This window comes from Anarhichas minor, unplaced genomic scaffold, assembly GCF_050575085.1.
Source record: "Anarhichas minor isolate MPS153535 unplaced genomic scaffold, ASM5057508v1 ptg000024l, whole genome shotgun sequence".
NCBI classification, from domain to species: domain Eukaryota; kingdom Metazoa; phylum Chordata; class Actinopteri; order Perciformes; family Anarhichadidae; genus Anarhichas; species Anarhichas minor.
The window spans coordinates 385,724-410,142 of NW_027466470.1; the positions used below are offsets into that span (position 1 = coordinate 385,724).

At 44.0% G+C, this 24,419-nt stretch overlaps 1 protein-coding gene and 1 long non-coding RNA gene across 17 annotated transcripts in view; one reads left to right on the forward strand and one right to left on the reverse strand.

The window, feature by feature from the left end:
• Positions 1-7,931, reverse strand: part of dlg1b (discs large MAGUK scaffold protein 1b) — an 82,992-nt gene extending 75,061 nt beyond the window's left edge. For 8 of the 16 annotated variants that reach the window (XM_076097482.1, XM_076097478.1, XM_076097481.1 and 5 more), the window contains exons 1-2: positions 7,132-7,930; positions 1,940-2,071 (exon numbers count right to left, since the gene is read on the reverse strand). In XM_076097482.1, the coding sequence (XP_075953597.1) occupies positions 1,940-2,071; positions 7,132-7,150 (151 nt within the window). In that variant the 5' untranslated portion in view covers positions 7,151-7,930. Of the gene's footprint in view, positions 1-1,939; positions 2,072-7,131 lie in introns of all 16 variants that reach the window. The other 8 variants (XM_076097492.1, XM_076097488.1, XM_076097491.1 and 5 more) reach the window with 2 other exon arrangements.
• LOC142956128 (uncharacterized) lies at positions 4,210-5,012 on the forward strand. Its single transcript, XR_012955990.1, has 2 exons — positions 4,210-4,275; positions 4,537-5,012. It is a non-coding gene; the product is annotated as an uncharacterized LOC142956128 (long non-coding RNA).
• Positions 7,932-24,419: the final 16,488 nt, after the last annotated feature.

Below are 24,419 nucleotides of genomic sequence, written 5' to 3' on the forward strand. Positions count from 1 at the left end.
TTAAGTATCGTGATACTATCGTGTCGTGACTTAAGCATCGTGATTATATCGTATCGTGACTTAAGTATCGTGATAATATCGTGTCGTGACTTAAGCATCGTGATTATATCGTGTCGTGACTTAAGCATCGTGATTATATCGTGTCGTGACTTAAGCATCGTGATTATATCGTGTCGTGACTTAAGCATCGTGATTATATCGTGTCGTGACTTAAGTATCGTGATCATATCGTGTCGTGACTTAAGCATCGTGATTATATCGTATCGTGACTTAAGCATCGTGATTATATCGTGTCGTGACTTAAGTATCGTGATCATATCGTGTCGTGACTTAAGCATCGTGATTATATCGTATCGTGACTTAAGCATCGTGATTATATCGTATCGTGACTTAAGCATCGTGATTATATCGTATCGTGACTTAAGCATCGTGATTATATCGTATCGTGACTTAAGTATCGTGATACTATCGTGTCGTGACTTAAGCATCGTGATTATATCGTATCGTGACTTAAGCGCCTCTGGTGATTCACAATCCTTGAAACTTTGCAGTACTTTTAAAAATATATAAACATGTTATTTATTAAAACACTTGAAAGGTTTTCGATAGTTGGTACCAAACAAATATTGAGGTTTGATTATTACTGACGGCACACAAACACTCACAGCTCATGTTTTCAGCAGATTCCTTCTGAGGTTCTCGTTGTCTTTCCTACCAGATGCTGCTGCTTGCCGTTTGTGTCGCATGTGTGCTCTAACTCTCGGATATTTACGACCTCTCACCCCGCGACCCTTCCCTGCAGATCTACTCGACGTGACGGAGGTCCTAGAGGTGGGCAGCAGCTGTTAACACATTATCAGTTTAACCACGTTCATCAGATGGTATTTGACCTTCGATATTGAATTAAAATCTGTGGATTTTTGATTCTTCACACATTCTGTTTGCATGTTTTTGGAGAATAATGCAACAAAAAGCACATTTAAGTGTAAACGTTGGCAGTTCGTCTGTGGAGACTCACGCTTCGGTGCAAAGTGAGTACAAACAGAGCTTCAGTGTGTTGGTATATCTCTGCTTCCTGGGGTCTCTGAACAGTCTTGAGCTGCATAAACTGGGTTTGACTGGAGAACTCGTGTGGATCCAATGAGCTCAGCTGTCTTCATGTGTGATGATGTTCTCACAGCGACACCAATGACTTGACTGAATAGAAACGAGCTGCGTGATAATCACAGCCCGGTGAAGCTTTACCACATACAGTCACAATAACGGGGTTCTGACGGTGTACAGCGCTTTACTTTCACGTTATCGGGTATCGTATAAAAACAATGTGGCCGACTGCAACACACACACACACACACACACACACACACACACACACACACACACACACACACACACACACACACACACACACACACACACACACACACACACACACACACACACACACACACACACACACACACACACACACACACACACACTTTCTCTGCTGCTATTTTCAGTTTGTGCCGACAGCAGTAGCTATAGCGTTAGCAGCTATAGCGTTAGCAGCTAATGCTAACTCTCCTGTTCACCAGCAGCTCTGTGCGCTGAACACAAAGCAACTAGCCAACAGTTAGCAGAGCTGGAGTAGAGAAGACGTCCAGATTAGAATATTAATCTTCGTTAGCCAACAGATACAAAACAAAGAGCAGAATATTTGGTGCATTTAAACGTCTTCATTGAAACATCAGGAGGAGTTTCTGCTTTCACAGTTTGTCTCTACAATGAGTTGTGTGGCCTTGTGACACAAGAGGCAGCTTAGTTAAGGACCTAATGCATGTGTTTCTGGACTACCTCGGGCCTTTCTTACAGGACTTTCCGTAGCTCGAGAGCTGCATGACAAGTCAGAGTCCCGGGATGTACAGTATATATGTTTTCAGGAAGCGGCCGGTCGTACCTATGAGAGCCTGGAAGAGGTTGCTCTGGAAGATGTCGATGACCCTCTGGATGGAGTGGCGGAGCTGCCGGTCCTCGGCGTGGTGCAGCTTGGTCCGGTACTCCTCCAGCAGCCGGAGGGCTCGCTGAGCATCTGGGGAACAGGAAGTGGAGGAGCAGCAGAGGAAGCTGTGTTTAATGACGGTATAATAAAGGTCAGTTTATCAGCTCTACAGGCATCAAAACCTCTGATCAAGAAACAGATCCAGACTAAAGCACATCACAGTAAATGCTTAATATTGAAATAATGAAGTAATGAAGACACTTCAATGACTTTGATGTTTAAAAAATACACTAAGACTTTTAAAAGGACCTGAAGAGAGAGAGCTGTTATTGTCATTATGAATAAATCTTTATGATGATTTTTAAACCGTCCGTCACAACTTTCCAGACTCAAGGTGGTGTTTCCTCAAACACTCCAACATCTAGACATTCAGACGGTTTCTGCTTTAGAGAAATGAGTTAAAGCGATTAATCGTTCAAACAGTTCTCTTCTTCTGCTATCCTGTGAACGCAGTGGAGCAGCAGGTCAGATTTGGTGTTTAAGGCGTCGAAACGTTTAATTCTGCAGAAGAAATCTACGAATTTAGACCAAAACAAAAAGAACTCGATGATGAAAACACGACGTCGTGAATATGAATCCCAGTCTCCTGAAGGACGTTTAAAGACCTGATGTTAACAATTCAAGACTTAAGGACTTTAAGGATAATCTGAACAAAGATGAAACAATATCGCATCTGATCTCGAGATGAGTAAATACAGCTGTGTGATGTTTCATTTAACGTGTTAACGTTCATCTAGAACACAAGAGGTTCATCTAGAACACAGGAGGTTCATCTAGAACACAAGAGGAGGTTCATCTAGAACACAGGAGGTTCATCTAGAACACGGGAGGAGGTTCATCTAGAACACAAGAGGAGGTTCATCTAGAACACAAGAGGAGGTTCATCTAGAACACAGGAGGAGGCTCATCTAGAACACAAGAGGAGGCTCATCTAGAACACAGGAGGAGGTTCATCTAGAACACAAGAGGAGGTTCATCTAGAACACAGGAGGAGGTTCATCTAGAACACAAGAGGAGGTTCATCTAGAACACAGGAGGAGGTTCATCTAGAACACAAGAGGAGGTTCATCTAGAACACAGGAGGAGGTTCATCTAGAACACAGGAGGTTCATCTAGAACACAGGAGGTTCATCTAGAACACAGGAGGTTCATCTAGAACACAGGAGGAGGTTCATCTAGAACACAAGAGGAGGTTCATCTAGAACACAAGAGGAGGTTCATCTAGAACACAGGAGGAGGTTCATCTAGAACACAAGAGGAGGTTCATCTAGAACACAAGAGGAGGTTCATCTAGAACACAAGAGGAGGTTCATCTAGAACACAAGAGGAGGTTCATCTAGAACACAGGAGGAGGTTCATCTAGAACACAGGAGGAGGTTCATCTAGAACACAGGAGGAGGTTCATCTAGAACACAGGAGGAGGTTCATCTAGAACACAGGAGGAGGTTCATCTAGAACACAGGAGGAGGTTCATCTAGGACACAGGAGGTTCATCTAGAACACAGGAGGTTCATCTAGAACACAGGAGGAGGTTCATCTAGAACACAGGAGGAGGTTCATCTAGAACACAAGAGGAGGTTCATCTAGAACACAAGAGGAGGTTCATCTAGAACACAGGAGGAGGTTCATCTAGAACACAAGAGGAGGTTCATCTAGAACACAAGAGGAGGTTCATCTAGAACACAAGAGGAGGTTCATCTAGAACACAAGAGGAGGTTCATCTAGAACACAGGAGGAGGTTCATCTAGAACACAGGAGGAGGTTCATCTAGAACACAGGAGGAGGTTCATCTAGAACACAGGAGGTTCATCTAGAACACAAGAGGAGGTTCATCTAGAACACAAGAGGTTCATCTAGAACACAGGAGGAGGTTCATCTAGAACACAGGAGGTTCATCTAGAACACAGGAGGTTCATCTAGAACACAGGAGGTTCATCTAGAACACAGGAGGAGGTTCATCTAGAACACAAGAGGAGGTTCATCTAGAACACAGGAGGTTCATCTAGAACACAGGAGGTTCATCTAGAACACAGGAGGAGGTTCATCTAGAACACAAGAGGAGGTTCATCTAGAACACAAGAGGAGGTTCATCTAGGACACAGGAGGTTCATCTAGAACACAAGAGGAGGTTCATGTAGCACACAGGAGGAGGTTCATCTAGAACACAAGAGGTTCATCTAGAACACAGGAGGTTCATCTAGAACACAGGAGGTTCATCTAGAACACAGGAGGAGGTTCATCTAGAACACAGGAGGTTCATCTAGAACACAAGATGTTCATCTAGAACACAAGAGGTTCATCTAGAACACAAGAGGAGGTTCATCTAGAACACAGGAGGTTCATCTAGAACACAAGAGGAGGTTCATCTAGAACACAAGAGGAGGTTCATCTAGAACACAAGAGGAGGTTCATCTAGAACACAAGAGGAGGTTCATCTAGAACACAAGAGGTTCATCTAGAACACAGGAGGAGGTTCATCTAGAACACAAGAGGAGGTTCATCTAGAACACAGGAGGAGGTTCATCTAGAACACAGGAGGAGGAGTCTGTGTCAGACGAGCTGCTTCTTACGACTCAATTAGTCATCAGATGATTCTATTCATGATTGTTTTGATGTTGAGTTGATGGTTTAAGATGCTTTATTTAAACATATGTCTTGTTTTGTCGCTTTAGGAACTTGTAGTGAGCAGTTTATCTCCGTTAGACGAAGAGGGTTAACTAAACGTTAGCACCACGACTTTCTTTAAATAAAAGGAAACCGATTTCTCTCGTTATAATTGTCTAATTTATTCAATGTTTAACGTTCTACATCAACAAGCAGAGAGGAGCTTCATCGTGGACTTACTGTTTATATAGTCATTATGATTTATTATATTACACTTTAAGATGAACAATAACCTGCAGAGCACAGGTAACTGAATAGATTATTGAATTACTCATTTAAATAATTGATATTAAAACATCACTCTGGGCTCTCTCTTTATTATTGACATTTTACAGATTAAACACACATCAGATGGACACTAGATTAAATATAATAACATAATATAACAGCTGCATAGTGTGTCACAGAGACAGTACTGTCGGATACTGTGGGACTTATATAGTTAATACAGTTGTGTGAAAAAGTGTTTGCCAAACAAATTTAAATATTAGACAAAGATAACACAAGTAAACACAAAATGCTGTTTTTAAATGAAGGTTTTTATTATTAAGGGGAAAAAAAAATCCAAACCTACATGGCCCTGTGTGAAAAAGTGATTGCCCCCCCCTGTTAAAACATAAATGAACTGTGGTTTATCACATCTTTGGAAAGCTGATTTCAATTTCTCTAGCCACACCCAGGCCTGATTACTGCCACACCTGTTCTCAATCAAGAAATCACTTAAATAGGACCTGCCTGACAAAGTGAGGTAGACCAAAAGATCCTCAAAAGCTAGACATCATGCTGCGATCCAAAGAAATTCAGGAACAAATGAGAAACAAAGTAATTGAGATCTATCAGTCTGGAAAAGGTTACAAAGCCATTTCTAAAGCTTTGGGACTCCAGCGAACCACAGTGAGAGCCATTATCCACAAATGGCGAAAACATGGAACAGTGGTGAACCTTCCCAGGAGTGGCCGGCCGACCAAAATTACCCCAAGAGGTCACAAAAGACCCCAGAACAACATCCAAAGAACTGCAGGCCTCACTTGCCTCAATTAAGGTCAGTGTTCATGACTCCACCATAAGAAAGAGACTGGGCAAAAATGGCCTGCATGGCAGAGTTCCAAGACGAAAACCACTGCTGAGCAAAAAGAACATAAAGGCTCGTCTCAGTTTTGCCAGAAACATCTTGATGATCCCCAAGACTTTTGGGAAAATACTCTGTGGACTGACGAGACAAAAGTTGAACTTTTTGGAAGGTGTATGTCCCGTTACATCTGGCGTAAAAGTAACACGGCATTTCAGAAAAGGAACATCATACCAACAGTAAAATATGGTGGTGGTAGTGTGATGGTCTGGGGCTGTTTTGCTGCTTCAGGACCTGGAAGACTTGCTGTGGTAAATGGAACCATGAATTCTGCTGTCTACCAAAAAATCCTGAAGGAGAATGTCCGGCCATCTGTTCGTGACCTCAAGCTGAAGCGCACTTGGGTTCTGCAGCAGGACAATGATCCAAAACACACCAGCAAGTCCACCTCTGAATGGCTTAAGAAAAACAAAATGAAGACTTTGGAGTGGCCTAGTCAAAGTCCCGACCTGAATCCGATTGAGATGCTGTGGCATGTCCTTAAAAAGGCGGTTCATGCTCGAAAACCCTCCAATGTGGCTGAATTACAACAATTCTGCAAAGATGAGTGGGCCAAAATTCCTCTACAGCGCTGTAAAAGACTCATTGCCAGTTATCGCAAACGCTTGATTGCAGTTGTTGCTGCTAAGGGTGGCCCAACCAGTTATTAGGTTTAGGGGGTAATCACTTTTTCACACAGGGCCATGTAGGTTTGGATTTTTTTCCCCCCTTAATAATAAAAACCTTAATTTAAAAACTGCATTTTGTGTTTACTTGTGTTATCTTTGTCTAATATTTAAATTTGTTTGATGATCTGAAACATTTAAGTGTGACAAAAAAAAATAAGAAATCAGGAAGGGGGCAAACACTTTTTCACACAACTGTATATCATGAGGTCTCAATTACCTCACTATTGACACTATTGTATCAGGATGAAAGTGACTTAAACAAGTTTATTAACACCATAACAGTATATATTATATATGATATATATTTACAGTTAACCTATGTGAAGAACGCTGTGTTGCCTGTTATTAATTATTAATATAGTTTATTTATAGTTGGGCTCCTTGTCCAACTTGGTTAGCATAACAGCGGCTAACCGGCGGCTAGCCAGCTACTTTAACTCACTTTACCCAAACCGGCACGGCTCGGCACGGCTCTGCTCAGTTTAGGCCGAAGCCAGCCGACGGGGTGCTGCGGGGTTTATCTCGAGTTACGAGAGTTTAGTTTCTTTTTGCGTGTTTTTCTACAGTTCTGAGGCAGGTTTAGTGGAGTTAGCCGCCATGCTAGCTTGTGCTAGTTAATAATAACTTACCTTTCTTCCTGACTGGCATGGTTTGGGGGGGGGGGGGGGGGGGGGGCTGGCTGGCTCGGCTCGGTTCGGAGCTAGTTCTTCGTTAGCCACATACACACTGTGGTTGTTTTATCGGTTATTCCGCCGGTTAAAGCCCCGCTGTCACTGCTCCAAGTGTGCAGGAGGAGATGTAGATAATCCTGCACGACGACGCCAAGTTAACAAACTAACTGTCAGAGGAGACAACCGGCCCGTCCGGAGCGATCAACCCACCGATACAGGGGGGGGGCAGCACAACCACAGTCCCGGGTAAAAAGTAATATCACGGAAGCTGGATCCAGAAAAAATAAAAATAAAAATAAAAGCTCCGGTGCGTTACCGACACCTTCGTGCTGTACTTCCCCCGCCAGAGAGCCTCCCTGTCCCGGCGTTTACCGCGCAGACTGACCGCAGAGCGACACAAACAAGTGGAACAATCTAGTTTCCACCAACAGTGACCCGCGGCGCGCCGGACTCCACGTAAAAAACACTGCTTTTAGCAGAGCACGGGGCGTGCACGAGCTGCCCGCTGCTGCTGGTTGGTAGGTAGGGGGGGGGGGGATTATTCCAGGAGTTAAAAACAGAAAGTTCAAAGTCCCGCCACCGCCTGGTGGACTCACACACGTTTATCCCGCACTGCCACGCACACTTTATCTGTGTGTGTGTGTGTGTTATGTTCCCTCTGCATTCGTGTCAAACTTCTCTTAAGTGTAAATCCCTCCTCTATTTTCATTCTACTTCCTACTTCCTCGTTCCTCTTCCTCCACCTCCTCCTCAGGTCTTACAAATTACAAACTTTCCTCCAAAATGGCGTCGCACGGAGCTGCAAACGTGAACCACGTGACTCCCAAAAGACTACCTCCTCCAACCTGCCGCCCAATCATGCAGCTCACCTACAGGAGGAGGAGGAGGAGGAGGAGGAGGAGGAGGAAGAGGAAGAGGAAGGAAGTAAAACATGCAGAAATCATTAGAAACTAGAATGTGATGTGGCCGGCTCAGGACAGCAGGGTGATTTAAACACCATGGTTCCCATCAGCAGTGATATTGGTGATGAGAGGTGCCTGCCCAGAGCTCAAAGGACATGAAAGACTAAACCCTCCCAGCTGTCCTCAGAGACACAGAAGATCATCTGCTTCACCAGCAGACTTCAGAGCAGCTTAGTTTATACTCACGCTTAGCATCGTAGCTCCGAGTATTAACGAAGACGTTTATACTCACGCTTAGCATCGTAGCTCCAAGTATTAACGCAGACGTTTATACTCACGCTTAGCATCGTAGCTCCGAGTATTAACGCAGACGTTTATACTGACGCTTAGCATCGTAGCTCCGAGTATTAACGCAGACGTTTATACTGACGCTTAGCATCGTAGCTCCGAGTATTAACGAAGACGTTTATACTCACGCTTAGCATCGTAGCTCCAAGTATTAACGCAGACGTTTATACTGACGCTTAGCATCGTAGCTCCGAGTATTAACGAAGACGTTTATACTCACGCTTAGCATCGTAGCTCCAAGTATTAACGCAGACGTTTATACTCACGCTTAGCATCGTAGCTCCAAGTATTAACGCAGACGTTTATACTGACGCTTAGCATCGTAGCTCCGAGTATTAACGAAGACGTTTATACTGACGCTTAGCATCGTAGCTCCGAGTATTAACGAAGACGTTTATACTGACGCTTAGCATCGTAGCTCCGAGTATTAACGAAGACGTTTATACTGACGCTTAGCATCGTAGCTCCGAGTATTAACGAAGATGTTTATACTCAAGCTTAGCATCGTAGCTCCGAGTATTAACGAAGACGTTTATACTCACGCTTAGCATCGTAGCTCCGAGTATTAACGAAGACGTTTATAGTTACGCTTAGCATCGTAGCTCCGAGTATTAACGAAGACGTTTATACTCACGCTTAGCATCGTAGCTCCGAGTATTAACGAAGACGTTTATAGTTACGCTTAGCATCGTAGCTCCGAGTATTAACGAAGACGTTTATACTCACGCTTAGCATCGTAGCTCCGAGTATTAACGAAGACGTTTATACTCACGCTTAGCATCGTAGCTCCGAGTATTAACGAAGACGTTTATACTCACGCCTAGCATCGTAGCTCCGAGTATTAACGAAGACGTTTATACTCACGCTTAGCATCGTAGCTCCGAGTATTAACGAAGACGTTTATACTCACGCTTAGCATCGTAGCTCCGAGTATTAACGAAGACGTTTATACTCACGCTTAGCATCGTAGTTCCGAGTATTAACGAAGACGTTTATAGTTACGCGTAGCATCGTAGCTCCGAGTATTAACGACGTTTATAGTCAACGTGCTGTTTGTTGAACTGAGAAGAATCAAGAAGACGAGTGTTACCGACAAAACACCACAAACTAACCTTCAATAATCTCATTCCTTCTGGGGACAAAATCTAAATATCTCTTTCATATTCATAAATTCCCGGATATCTCTCACGCTGCACATTGCCTCATTAGCATAAACTCCGGCTTTGGTGAACGTTGATTTTCTGTCTTTTTTGTAAAAAATGAGTCTTTGCAATGAAACACGTCACTAGATCAAATAAAATCATCTTAAAAATAGATAAACTTAACATTTTTTAATCTTAATCGTAAATATAATCCTCCCCCTCCTCCTTCCTCTTCCTCCTCCTCCTTCCTCCTTCTTCCTCCTCCTCTGTAGACTTTAGTTCCTTGGAGGACACCCCAACAGAAAGGTCAGAGATCAGACAGTGACCACTCCTCTCCCGCAGCATGAATCCATCCTTTTGGTCCTGATGAAGATGAAACACCCTCCCCCTCCTCCTCCTCCTCCTCCTCCTCTTTGTCCTCCTTGTCTCTCATCTCGTCTCTGTCTCATGTGCCGATGATGCAAACACTGGCCCAGATTAAAGAGAGCAGCTCCGGTGAAAAGGAGGAGGCCCTGTATTTTTAGCCGTCCATGTTTAATGAATGAGTGTCGGCTCTGGTCGTGTTAAAGAAGAGGAGGAGAGGTCTGCTCTCACGCCATCACTCACATCCTGATGTTCCACATGTTCCACATGTTCCACGAGGTGACGTTCTGCTGACGGATGATCAAAAGGTTTATGTTTATTATCTTATTGCACTTTATGTTTGTACCTCGTTATGTTCTGGACCTGTTGTCTTATGTTCATTAGTTCCTCCTCCTCCTCTTCCTCCTCCTCCTCCTCAGTACTCAGATCTCCTCTTGCAGTAAAAGTACTAATACCACACAGTAGAAATACTCTGTTCAAAGTAAAAGTCCTGCTTTCAAAATGTCAATGAAGTAAAAGTACAAAAGCATCAACATGTACCAAAAGTACTCGTAATGCTGAATGATGTATTTTATATTTATTGAACATTAATGTGTTCATCATCATTATTATTTATTAGTTGATTAATAATCTGAATCTATAAAGTAACTTCTATATTTACTACTGTTGATACATGATACATGAGTACATGATACAGTACATGAGTACATGATACAGTACATGAGTACATGTTACAGTACATGAGTACATGAAATATGATGAACTGATTAAACACGATGCTTCGTTAGCACAGCCCCTCACAGGTGTGTTCACTTGTGGTTCTGGTTCGACCAATCAGGTCGGAGCTCTGCTGATTCCCGTGAGGTCATCATGAACTCAGCAGAATGATGACGTGAAAACAGTCAATGAACAAATGTTGTTTTTATGAATCGCTATCTTTGTCTGCAAAAACTACATAAATACGTCATGATGTTGTCCAGATCACGCATCCTGCAGGGCGGCTCGTTCACTCTGTTTCACAGTGACATCACAACGTCTTTCTGCTTTACATCCAGTTTGTATTCTAAAGTATTTTGTTTTTACTTCTATGTTGTATTTTATTTATAATTACATTTTTAGCGAGAACAAGTTTTTCATGTTTTCAGTAAATGTGATGTTGTGTGATGTAGAGTCAGAGTCAGACCGGCTGCATTAACGACCATGACGAGTGTCTGAGCCGCGTGCTGTGAGAGAGTGTGTGTGTGTGTGTGTGTGTGTCCAAGCCTCATATCTGTGTATTTACACTATGATGTGTGTGTGAGTGTGTGTGTGTGAGTGTGTGTGTGTGAGTGTTGCAACATGTGTCACAAGCTCCTGCTGCCAAAGTCCAGATTTATGCCAAGATTAATTATGAGCATGTTGTCCAGATCGGGATGAAAACGGACATGTGCAGTAATCACATTACAGTGTCAGACGGCAGCGTTAAGGCCCAGTTCACACACACACACACACACACACACACACACACACACACACACACACACACACTGCAGGTTACGATGCAGATGGAAGGAATAAATCCTGCTGCTGCACATGTTTGACACGCAGCCTCACTCTGAGCTGCAGCCGCTGAAAGGTGGTGTTTTACTACGTGGAGGTGTAGATGAACCCCGGTGGAAGCTGCAGAACTCAAAGGCCTTTTAAACACCAACACGGCGTCCTCAAACAAGCAGAATTATTTAAATCACAAGTGTGAAAAGTTACATTTTCAGTATGGGTTTAATCTTTGTCCATGATGAGGATATAGGTCCAAAGTGTGTTTAGCCTAGCTTAGCACAAAGGCTGGAAGCAGGGGGGAGCTGCTAGCCTAGCTCCATCAAAGGAGAGGGAAAATAATCCACCTTCCAACGACTCATTACTGAAATGTATTCTGGGAACCCAAAAGGCTGACAATGATTTAACCTTTTTATCAGTTTGTAAACGAGCCGCTTGTGAAACAATCTGGTCGCAGACGTCGTCCCTCAAGTTGCTAATCGAAGTCGGATAGTCAACCTCCGGTTCTTTAGAGTGAAGACAAAGCTTCATGTGTTAAAGCTGCATTCTCTCTAGTGTCCACCAGGGGGCGACTCCTCTGGTTGTATAGAAGTCTATGAGAAAATGACTCTACTTCTCTCTTGATTTATTACCTCAGTAAACATTGTAAACATGAGTTTATGGTCTCAATCTCTAGTTTCAAGTCTTCTTCAATACAGCATGATGTTCATTTAGTACATTATGGTCCATTTAGAGTCAAACAGACCATAAAGCAGGGGATGCTTTAGGGCGGGGCTACACGGTGATTGACAGGTCGTTCTCACGGCATCACTACCACTATTCTAAAACACTAAGGAGTCAGCTGTTTGTCCGTTAAGTACATTTTGTTTTTCGCGAGCAAAAATTCCCAATTAAATTGATCAACATATATTGGGGGCGACCGTGGCTCACTGGCTTAAGAGGGTTGTCTGGTAACCGCAGGGTCACTGGGACGTGCCACGTGTCGAAGTGTCCCTGAGCAAGACACTGAACCCCCGGCTCCCCGGGCGCCTGTCATTGGCAGCCCACTGCTCCCTATATGCAGAAGTGAAATTTTGTGTATGTATATGACAATAAAAAGGGTTTCTATTCTATTTTTGTTTTCAATGACTCCGCGGCTACATCCACTTCTTTTACACATTTTATACCTGCAGCCTTAAAAACATTTCCTCCATAGACCTCCAGTTCAAAAGAGACTTCTGTAAAACTGTTGACAGGATACCTCCAGGCAACTGCAAATAAGGTCGATTATTATTGACGCTTTAAGCAACGCAAGATTGATTTCAGGCGTTCTGGAGTGCATCATATGAAAAATCTTAGCACAATGCATGTTTGACGAAGCTCTAGCTGAACATGTCCATGTGCATCGGGAGCTTCTCCTCCTGGTCCTCTCTGGGAGCCAACACCAGCACCACATTGCTGGAGACCCAGGACGCACTGCTGGACCCGCTGGAGGGAAGGGAGGCACGGGAGAACCAGAACCAGGACTGAGAGGGGCAGACTGTCAGACCTGCTGCAGTAGAATGAGAGGTTTTCTAAAGGGACTCTGGTGCTCAGAGACACTACCACTTCAGTCCACAGGGGGCAACAGAATCAACACCACATGAAAGTTCCTCGCAGTAACTTTCAGTCCAGTATTTGAGTAAAAGTACTTAGTTACATTCCACCACTAACCACAGATAGAGGAAATGGTGAAGGACACGATGTGATTGGCTCTTTATCGCCCCCTGGAGGACTGACGTTTGTACGTGAGAGCGCACGTTGACATTGCGTGGATCATTTTTTCTGATTTAGTATTTTATTAAACAAACAAGATACAATATATTTGTTTGTGAGCTTTCACTTTTTCGTCTGAAGTAACTTCTCCCACTTCACAACTCTCAGCGGACACCTGGCAGCCAATCAGAACTAAGCTGAGTCTGACACACACACACACACACGCACACACACACACACACACACACACACACACACAGAGTGGACAAAGTCTTGTCTCATCTGAACCACAATGGTACAACAGTGTGTCTTGACATAAACTACTCCACAGTGTGTGTGTGTGTGTGTGTGTGTGTGTGTGTGTGTGTGTGTGTTGGCTCTACAGTTACAGAGGACCCCGTTGGGACGGAGTGTGTGTTGTTAAACAAGCGCTCCCTCTGTCAGCTGACCCGCCGTCATTCCGGTGAATCTGCATGTTGGAGCTTCAACAACAGAGCTTTTATCATCCAGAGTCTCTCTCTCTCTCTCTCTCTCTCTCTGTCTCTCTCTCTGTCTCTCTGTCTCTCTCTCTCTCTCTCTCTCTCTCTCTCTCTCTCTCTCTCTCTCTCTCTCGGGTCAAAACTGAAGGTCCACCAACTGGTGCTGAGAGGGTACCATGACATAATCACCATCTCAGTCACTTTTCTCTTCCTCACAAGTCACTGTGAGGAACTTTTACCTGGTCCTAAACCAGTCTCAGTGTAGTCCTGATTTAGTTTAGGCCACGCACCCCCTTCTACATCCCGACCGGGTTCACGCACCCCCAATCCCCCACACCTTAAAAAAAGCAACAGAGAATATTTATAGCCGCATAAAAATCGGACCAATGAGAGAACAGTTTGCTCGCGCGTGGCGTTTGTTTACGAGATAAAACACAAAAAAGACAAAAAAATCTTCCTGCACCGTGCCTTCGAAAAGGTAACAGACGTACAGCAGAAGATTGGCCACATCTGTAGACTCGTCTACTTGCAGAGAGTAAAACTCACTCTTCTTCACGCGACCGACTAATGTAGCCAGGATGTCTTCGGACAAAGCATCGATGCGGCGACACAGTGTTGTTGGACACCGGGATCATGTCCAACTTGTTTGCTTCTCTCTCTCCATCATACATTCCACCATCTCTTTGGCAGCTGGCGAGCACACGTCTTCAGTGATTGTGTGAGGTAGCCCCTTTCCTGCTATTCTGTGACCAGATATGAAGCCTGTAGTGCGTGTTTTGTAGACCCAACACATGAATGAGACTGCAGTTGTTTTGGGCTGTTTTGTAACTCCTCCAATTTCGATATAAACAATATAAGGAGCTTTAGACTTGCACTGGCATGTTTGGTGTTCAGGTGGCGACGTAAATAAGAGCTTCAGACAGCTGTTAGCCAGAACCTCACTGCACCAACAAGCTGTCTCCTAAAAATTACGTTCCCCCAAAACTAAAATGCATTCTCAATTACGTTTGACCAAAAACGTATTTTCTCCCTGATTACGTTTGTGTTTGACTTATTACAAATACGTTTCTAATCAACACTTTAACATTTTTTTCCCTCTCCACCACCGCCTCTCCTTCTCCCTATTACGCGGTCAGAATACTACCACAACACGCCGCCTGTCTCCAGCAGAAACGCGCTCATCCAGGCCGAGCAACGAGGAACATTACGCGGCTACAATACCTCCACAAAGGCCCGCGTGTAAAATCCGGGAGTAACCGTGACTCTCTTAAGGGTTAGGTTTGGGTGGGGACGTGGCTTCCTAGTGGAAGTTATGGTTATGGTTAGATGGATACAAATAAATAAAATATACCTCCATAACACCCCGCCACTCTCGGCTCATACCTCCCCAGCAACGAGGCACATCACCCGGCCACAATACCTCCAGAATGTCCCCCGGGTGAAATCCGGGACTTGGTTTTATGGTTCCGAGTGGCGGGCGCTCACCTGTTGGCGCCGGACGCGAGGTCTCCAGCCGCCCCCGCCGTGAGGCACCCCATCGTCAGGTCTGTCAGCCCTCGGAACAGGCCGCGGGGCAACAACTTGTGGGTGGCGGGGGTAGAGGCGAGGCAGATCACAGAACAATAATAAAGACCAGAGTATGGCAAAGATATGTTGATGAGAAACGTATTTGTAATACGTCAAACACAAACGTAATCAGGGAGAAAATACGTTTATGGTCAAACGTAATTGAGAATGCAGTTTAGTTTTGGGGGAACGTAATTTTTAGGAGACAGGACTGCACCATTAGACCACCATTACATTTTTCCTCTCGCGCACCCCCTAGAGGCAGCTCGCGCACCCCCAGGGGTGTGCGCACCACACTTTGGGAATCCCTGCTCTACAGTATATGAACCAGTCTCAGTGTAGTCCTGATCCTCTATGAACCAGTCTCAGTGTAGACCTGATCCTCACTTTAAAAACTCTAAAACAATAATTTAAATGAATCATTGCTTTTTTGCTTTTGTTGGTATTTAGTTCAGACACAACGCTGATTACCGTAATATGTGTGGTATTTGTTATAAATGTACGTTGGTACATAGAGGGTGATAAGAAGCTGTACATGGAGGGACTTAGGACCCAGGGGAGTGTAGGTGAAGGAAACAGGAAGAAACGGAAGACACGCCACACAAACAGCTGTTCACCGCTTGCTGCTGGTTCTTGTGTTAAAAATGTCGCTTAATAATAAAATAAACTGCGTTAAGGCGCAATAAAATAATTGTCGGCGTTAATTAATGAATGCGTTAACGTGATAACTTTCCCAGCACTAATATATATATACAGTGTGTATATATATATATATATATATATATATATATATATATATATATATATATCTGTATATATATCTGTATATATATCTGTATATATATATATATATATATATATATATATATCTCTGTATGTATATATATGGCATACCACTATGATTTAATGGTATATACCAGTGATATGAATGGCACACCACTGTGATGATGAGGATTTGTTTCTGTACAAATGATTCACCCCCACCTTTGAAAAGTATTGACTTTAACTTGACCACAGCCTCGATGGACGACTCAACCTCTTCCCCCCCTTCTCTGGACTCCTTTTGACTTCTGGAAAAGAAAGAGAAGTCTGTGTCCTCTAATAGAAGCACCAGCAAGTGTCCACAGCAGAGCAGGCCCTCTGCTGGTGAATTAGAGGTACTTCTTAACTCTGTCAGCGTCACCAAAAGTGTGAATACTAATTGGAGCTTCCCCTGGTTGAGATGCTAATGTTTAAGATAATGTTTAAGATATTTAGGTGCACTTTGCATGTTCACCAACAGAGAGAAGCAGAATACTGAGAGTATGGCATAGTGTGTCAAAAGTGATTCAAATGTCTAAGTGGGGCAGTGGGGTGATGTTGGTCCAATGAGCAATTTGATGTCATAAATCAATACATCGGTTCCTCAGATGTGTGATTTACTGGAGCTGAGGTTTTCACTGTCCCAGTTAAAATGAGTCTGGTGAGCAAGCGTACTGTTCTGACCGTCGGCCTCCTTCATCTCCTCCTCCTCCTCCTCCTCCATCTCCTCCACCTCACTGATACTCTGCTCCTCCTCACCAGTTGGGTGTCTTTATGTAACCATTTCAAACAATGCCAGGTGTTGTTCCTGTGCCGGCTGCTTCCTCCAGAATCTGATGCTTCAACTAGAAGTGCAGTCAGTGTTTATACTACAGTTGGGAAGGTTAAGCTGTAATGTACTTCTTTGCTGTAAGAAGTTTGTTGAGACAGATATTTCCACACGACGCAGTAAATGAAACACCCGTAGATTCCACTTCCATTGAGGTTTATTGATAGGCAACAGACGGTGGGGCAGGTGAGGACGGCACAGACAGTGCAGGTTTTATCTAAATGAAAACATACATCATCATCATACACTAAATGTAATACATCGGGAGAAAATATCTGACAAACTTATAACTGAGGAGGATTAACACAATGTTCGTCATTCTAACTGAACATAAATAACTCAAGCATCAAGGTACTGCAAACATAAATGTACTCAAGCAAGGAAACCCACATTTACATACAATTGTTGGCAGAACTCATTCCCCTATATATGCTCTGATCAAGCCAGGCCACTCCCACTTCCTGCTCCTCCTCACACTGTTAAACTAGCCAACACAAGATGTGTGCTATCTGTCACATACCATGTCCGCATGTTGTTGAGCATTAGAACCACGGGTGGTTCTTGCCACTGTAACATTCAAATGTTGATGAGGTTTGAATCAGGTTCTTTGTAAAGTAGAGGGAACCAGTGGATTCTTCAGTAAGATGCAATGACAGTCACAACAGCCCAGTCCTTTGTGGATAGAAGAATAACTCATATCCATGAGAACAAACATTTAATAATTATTCAAACGTACCTTTTCACTGAGGCTGTCATTTAGAAAAACCTAATGATAATGTAAGAGCCGCATATGTCCACTAGATGGTAGTGAATGACAAGGATGTTCTGTGTGTTTGTACAAACTCATCATGGAAGAACTGGGTTTCCATCATTAAGAAATCAAATTTCAGCTCATTAAGCGAAAGTAAGCGCCACAATTTCTGATTTGTGTTTTGGTTAAATGTGCGACACGGTTAAAAAACTATGATTTGTATGCAGTACTTTTACTATAGTAATATTATAGTGCACTCTCACAAATAATTCAGAAGCTCATTTGCATTCTACACCAACAGTTTTACATGTTTCCATTCCCATGGTATCAGACTGGGGTGTTCAAACCCAGGGCCTTTGTAAACACGCTCTGTGCATCCTCAGCAAGCATGGTGAGGAGAGCATTCAAAGCTCTGTTGGTGAAGGTAACTGCTGCTGGGATTCCTATTATTGGAATACCTATAAAAAATGCCTGTACTGCTATTAATGCAGCGTCACCCACAGATGAGGTCAGTAGCTCAATGATAAGATCTCTGCTGATTTCATTTCCAGCCAAAGGGGATTTCATCGCTGCTTTGAGATCATTCAAAGGCACATCTGCACTACGAGCAAGATTCTCCAGTGAAGAGCTGTCAAGACCAAAAGTAACTTGGTACTCGCTGACGACAGAAACCAGCACGGCTACATCAAGGACTAAAGAGAGCCCAGGAATTGGTACAGCTGCTACGCCTGCAGCCAATACAGCATACCACTTTATGTCTGACTGTAAAGCCTCTTTCTTCTTGCTGATGATCTCAAGACTGACGTTGGGTACAGCCAACAGTAGAGCATGTCTCTTGTGGGCAGGAAGTTCTCTCCTCAGGGTCTCCTCCAACAGACGGAAATCGTACAGGTGGAGCTCAACGCTGGACACCAGGAAGACTTGTTGAGACTTAACACCTTGTTAGTCCAGACAAAGAGAAGAGAGAAGTTTATTTCAGATGATATACTATTAGAAAAAGCCCCATCAACCCTCTCCAGGCCCAACACAGAGACAGGGAGCCTATGTTGTTTAGATCTGAGGAGATGAGCAGTCAGGCCAACAGACCCTCATTAGTGGCTCTGCCAGCATCACATGACTCAATGTGCTACCCGTTAGCTCTCCTTAGTTCTTTCTGCCCTTTAAGTGAGGCAGTGTCTGCTTGTAACCATTGTTGCATAAACCTTAGAGTTGTAGGCATTGGTGATCTTCCCCTTTAACCTCAGACTTACCTTCAATGCAGTTTTCCCTGATTATGTTCAGAGTCTGTTCTTCGTTGAACGCCGACTTCTGACGTCTTTTTTCGTCACGTATGTTATGGTCAATCTTCGAGCGGACGAAGTAGAACTTCTTCCCCATTCTTTGAATCTCTTCAGCGAGCTTCGTATCATTTTCTCTGAAGCGAGTGGCTGAGATGATGATGAAGAAGTCAAACTTTTCAAATCCAACAAGCTTCAGGTACTCGTCAGCTGGAAATTTGGTGGTGCCAATACCAGGAAGACCCCATAATACAACATTGGGATGGTGTGGATGGGGGTATGGTGTAACCTTTGAGGTGGTTTCTACAACACCAGTGGGGGCGGCTCCCTCATCCCCGTCATCTAAGCCTCTAAAGGCATTAACAAAGGTGGATTTACCAGAGCCGGTCTCTCCTGTGATGCCAATATTTACTGGAATATTCTTCTGCTCATCCAAATAAGCCTTGATCTTTGCAGCTGCCTCGGCAAGTCCCCTGGTTTGGATAAGTTCTTTAACTTCTTCTTCAAACTTCTCCATAGCTCTCCTAGAAAAATAAAGAAATACAGAAATCATTGTACTATTGTGTTTTGGGGAATAGCAGTAAATATACACTCACACTAATCTAATCATGCACACAAAAAGTAAATATTATTATAATACACAAAGTTCAGAGATTGCGTTGAGATAAATGTATTTTTCTAAATGAAACATTCCCTCAATAGCCGTTGGTTTCATAGCATGAGACTACAATCACAAGTAGGACAAAGCTGCAGTGATCAGCAAAGAGAAGTCACCATAGACTGAATATTGAACAAATCTAACTTCAACAGTCTCAAACAAAACACAGTAATACACAATAAAGTGCGTTGTGTAACTGGATGTATGCGTTACACCCGCTGAAAAAGGGGGATAAATAATCACGAGAGTGATGTGATGGTTGTTCCTCAGCAAGAACTTTACTGCAATCGTTAAAAATACAATCATTGACACAAGAAGAGCTTCACAGGAGAGTTTGATGCCCTCTTTACATGAAACACTCATAAAGTTATTACTTGAGATATTTCCTGAGCTCAAAATAGCTTCAACTCTTCAGAACTCTGTTAAAGTGCATAAAACGTATTAAACAGATGAAACAAATACAAAAACAATAAACACAAGCAAATAATTCTAAAACTCAAATCATGCAATAATGTTCATAAACCCAATATCTTCACTATCACATGAACACTGAAACATAGAAGCTGTGGACTAAAAGATCAGAGTGTTCAGCAACTTACCTCAGTTTGTCTCTGATCAGGAGTGAAGGAAGAGTTCTGCTTCACTCTGTAGCTGCTTTTACACACACACACACACACACACACACACACACACACACACTGAGTGAGACCATTTACAAGAAAGGCCACCCAGCGAAGATGAAAGTAAAAGTGAATATGTAATAGAGGGGTGTTGTGCTACTGGTGCTTGAAAAGTTTGGAAAGTTGCGCTTTGTAACGGACTGATGTAAAGGACTGTTGCGTTGGATGATTGCTTTCTTCGTTTGAGAGACTGTCCACTCGGAGAAGTGGGACATATAGAGACTGTCGGGGCCTCGGAATGGTGAAGGAGGGTCACGGTGGTTTCACTGGTCGTTCGGGCGCCTGGAACTCCGGCGGTCGGGAGAGCGGCGTGGGTGAAGAATTGAGAGGATTAGGGTCGAAGGATGGGATTCCGAAATCGGGATCTCCCCCCGGGCTGTTGGAAGGCGGGGGCGGACGGCTTCGGAGTTGACGGAGGATGGTTATCGAGAGCTGCGGGGAATGTGGATGGCTAAAGGCAGCCGAAGTTGCTAGCGGCGAGCGTGGTGAGAAAAGGAGGGAGCTTCGGGATATGGCTGGTCGTCCGGAAGGGTTGAGGAGATCCTTTGTGAAAGGTAAGCGGTTTTAAGATGTTGTTTGTCTGTCGTACCTCGTGTTGAAGCGTATGAAAGCTGAGTCAGGGAGCGTTGTTCGTCTGTCTAGCGTCGTATGAAAGCTTGAAGCTGAGTTGGAGAGCGTTTGCTCATAGGGGTCGAGGTAGAGGGGATGTGGGGTAGGGATGGAGCGTTGCTCGTCTGCTGAGTCACAGAGCATTGCTCGTCTGTCGTGAGTCGTATGAAAGCTGAGTCAGAGAGCGTTTGCTCATCTGGATGTGGGGTAGAGGGGTGTAGGTAGAGGGGTGTAGGTAGAGGGGTGTAGGTAGAGGGGTGTAGGGATGGAGCGTCTGCTGAGTTAGAGAGCATCTGTCGTACGTCATGTGAAGACAAGAGTCGAAGAGGGAGTGAACGGGTTCGTTGTGCTTAAATACTCTGTGCAGAGGAATGAGCGGTGTTCTGGGCGTGGCCCTGTTCCTGAACAAAGTTTATAAAACTACATATAATGCGTTTGGTGTCATCCAATGTGATCCTCATCTCTACCATTTCATACCTTTGCAGCCTTTCACACTCAATCAACCATTCACCAGGTGACATCAGTTAAGTCCCCGAGGGTTCAGGGTTCAAGGCTTCAGGGGGGACATTGGGATCGACCTTGAGCTGGTGACCAGCTTCCAGCTCAAGGTGCATTTTCCAGTAATGAGGGACTCAGAACGACCACAAAAGAGATGTAAAAGTAAAACTACAAAAAGACACAAAACAACTAGAGACTGTGACGACCCTCCTCCTCCCATATACCAGGTGTCCCTGTGTGGTTGCTGATGTCTTGCAGGTGCTGATTGGAGGGTCGTTAGCTGAATGAGCCACACCTGAGCCGTGTGGTTGTGCCTTTAAAAGATCCTCCTCAGTTGGCAGCCTGGTGCTCAGGGAGAGGAGATCCTGTCGCCCACCAGCATTAGCATTATTCTTTTGGTTGATCTGTCTGTTCTTGTTATTTACTGCCGCACGCACACACACACACACACACACACACATACATGCGCCTCAGGACTGATAACTGACACCAACTTTTATATTGTTAAATTATGTTTGTTAAGACAATAAACTTGCTTTTCTTAGCAGCCAGCTTGTTGGTCTTTCTGGTTTGTCTCGGTCACGGAGCCGGGCTGTGACAAGACGTAAAAGGACTACAAAGAGACTGAAGAAACGACAATGAAAAGACTAAAACAACCACAAAAAGAAAAACAACTACAAAGAGCTTTAAAACTACCAAAGAAACTAAAAATGATCACAAAAGAGATGCAAAAGCAAGATAACTACATAGATACTCAAAACTACCACAAAGACGCAAACCAACTAGAAAGAGACTTACAAATGACTACAAAAAGATGCAAATCGATCACTCTGTAGCTGCTTTCTCTCACACACACACACACACACACACACACACACACACACACACACACACACACACACACACACACACACACACACACACACTGAGATCATTTCCAAGAAACCCCACCCAGCAAAAAAGAAAATCTGTTAAATGTTTGCTCTCTATAAAACAGATATATATATACTGTATATTGACATATATATATTTATACAGATTGATAAATATATATTTTGACACAGATTGACATAAAACAGATTTATAATTATATATATTGTGTTAGATCCGGGAGTGTTATGCCCCGATACAGGGCTAACTAGTAAACCAGCTCTCTTTCAAAAGTTTGCGAGGCTGGTGGTCGAGGACACTCGCCTGGCTTTGCTCACTACTGTGACTCCTGACGTCTACCCTGCTTCCTCCGGTAGCTGCACTAGGCCGAGAAGCCCTCTGGCCGAGTGCAGTTATCAGTCGCATCAGTTACTGGCAGCTCTCCTCTAATGGATCTAGGCTCTTGGTAAGATGCCAGGATAGGTTTTAATGGCTTTAAGGGATTCAAGCTATAAGGGATTGTTTAGTGGACTAGGAACTAGGATAACCATTCAGAACTCTATTGTTGTTATCAGAATCCTAATCAGAACCATTTATTGCCAAGGTATGTTGCACATACAAGGAATATGACATGACAGGTGGTGCATAACATTAAACAATCAACAACAATCAACACAGTGCAAGAAGTAGAAACATTAAAATTTACAGTAAAATATAAAATAAAGTGCACAAACGAACAGATAACAGGACCATAAACAAGTGAATTGTACAGTAAGTAATGTAAAATGTTGAGTGTATTTAAATGAAGATAAATAGTGTGATTCTCTCTGTTCTTATCATGAGTCCACCTTCATCATGTTCTACAGTAATGACATGCTGGTGTACTAATAACACTGTCATATCATTATGAGTGCTTTAACCCTCATGTATGCAACGCAGCCATCAAGAGGACATGGGAGCAAGTAAACACTAACACACACACATTACTCAGAATGCTGAGTCAGTACAATATGTGCCATGGTGATGTAATGAACACATCCATAACTTATTAAGCGCCAAATAAACTGTACCAACAGCACGGCATGCAGCGGCTTTCCCCATGTTCTCCGCATCGCATGGCCTGGAAGTGAAGGGACAGAGGTTGTCCAAAGAAGAGGAAAGGATGCCGAGGAGAAGATCAGTAGCAGTATCAGGGGATAGGAGAGAGAAGGATTCGGGGTCAGGGAGGGCAGAGGTAACAGAAGAGGAAAGATCAGCCGGGGAGAGGGAGCGGAGATGACTACCGGTAGAAACCATGTGGGTAGGTGGCGGAAGTACGGGGGGAGAGGAGAGGGAGAGGGAGTAAGACATGAAATAATGGTCAGAGAGCTGGAGGGGAGTGACAGAGAGGTGTCTGGTGAAGATAAGATCTAGCTGGTTGCCGGCCTTGTGGGTAGGAGGAGAAGAGGAGTGGTAAAGGTCGTAGGAGGAGAGGAAGGAGAGAAGAGGTTGTAACTCATCAGTCTGGATGTTGAAGTCGCCGAGCAGGATGAGTGCTGAGCCATCGTCATGGAAGTGTGAGACTAATGTGTCTAGCTCCTCCAGGAACTCACCTAGAGGGCCTGGTGGGCGATACACAACAGCAATGGTGAGCTTGACTGGATGAGTGACAGTAACAGCATGAAATTCGAAAGAGGGCGGGGAGAACTGAGGAACCGAGACAAGAGAGTATCTCCATTTTGGGGAGATTAGCAGGCCAGTACCACCACCTCGCCTCGCAGCTCTGGGAGTGTGAGAGAAAGAGTACACTTCTGACAGAGCTGCAGGTGTGGTGGTGTTTTCTGGTGTGATCCAGGTCTCAGTTAGAGCAAGAAAGCTGAGGGAGAGCAAGGATGCCTGAGATGAACTCAGCTTTCGGCACTGTCGACTGGCAATTCCAGAGCCCCCCCGCCACCACTGCTCGCCATGAGCTGAGAGAGTAGGATAAATGAGGTTAGTGGGGTCACGGCACCTGGGAGTGACCCAATGTCTACGTGACCACCGAGCAGAGGAATGGATAGAAATAGGATGCAAACACATGGTAATCAATATAAACAGATTACTGACTCGCAAGTACACGCTCGAGAAGTCTTTGCTTGACGAAGTCGAGCTTGAAAAAGTCGCCCTGTTGCCTTTGTTCGCCCTAGCCTTCCTTTGCGTGGCGCTTGGAAGCTGACGCTTGGTGAGG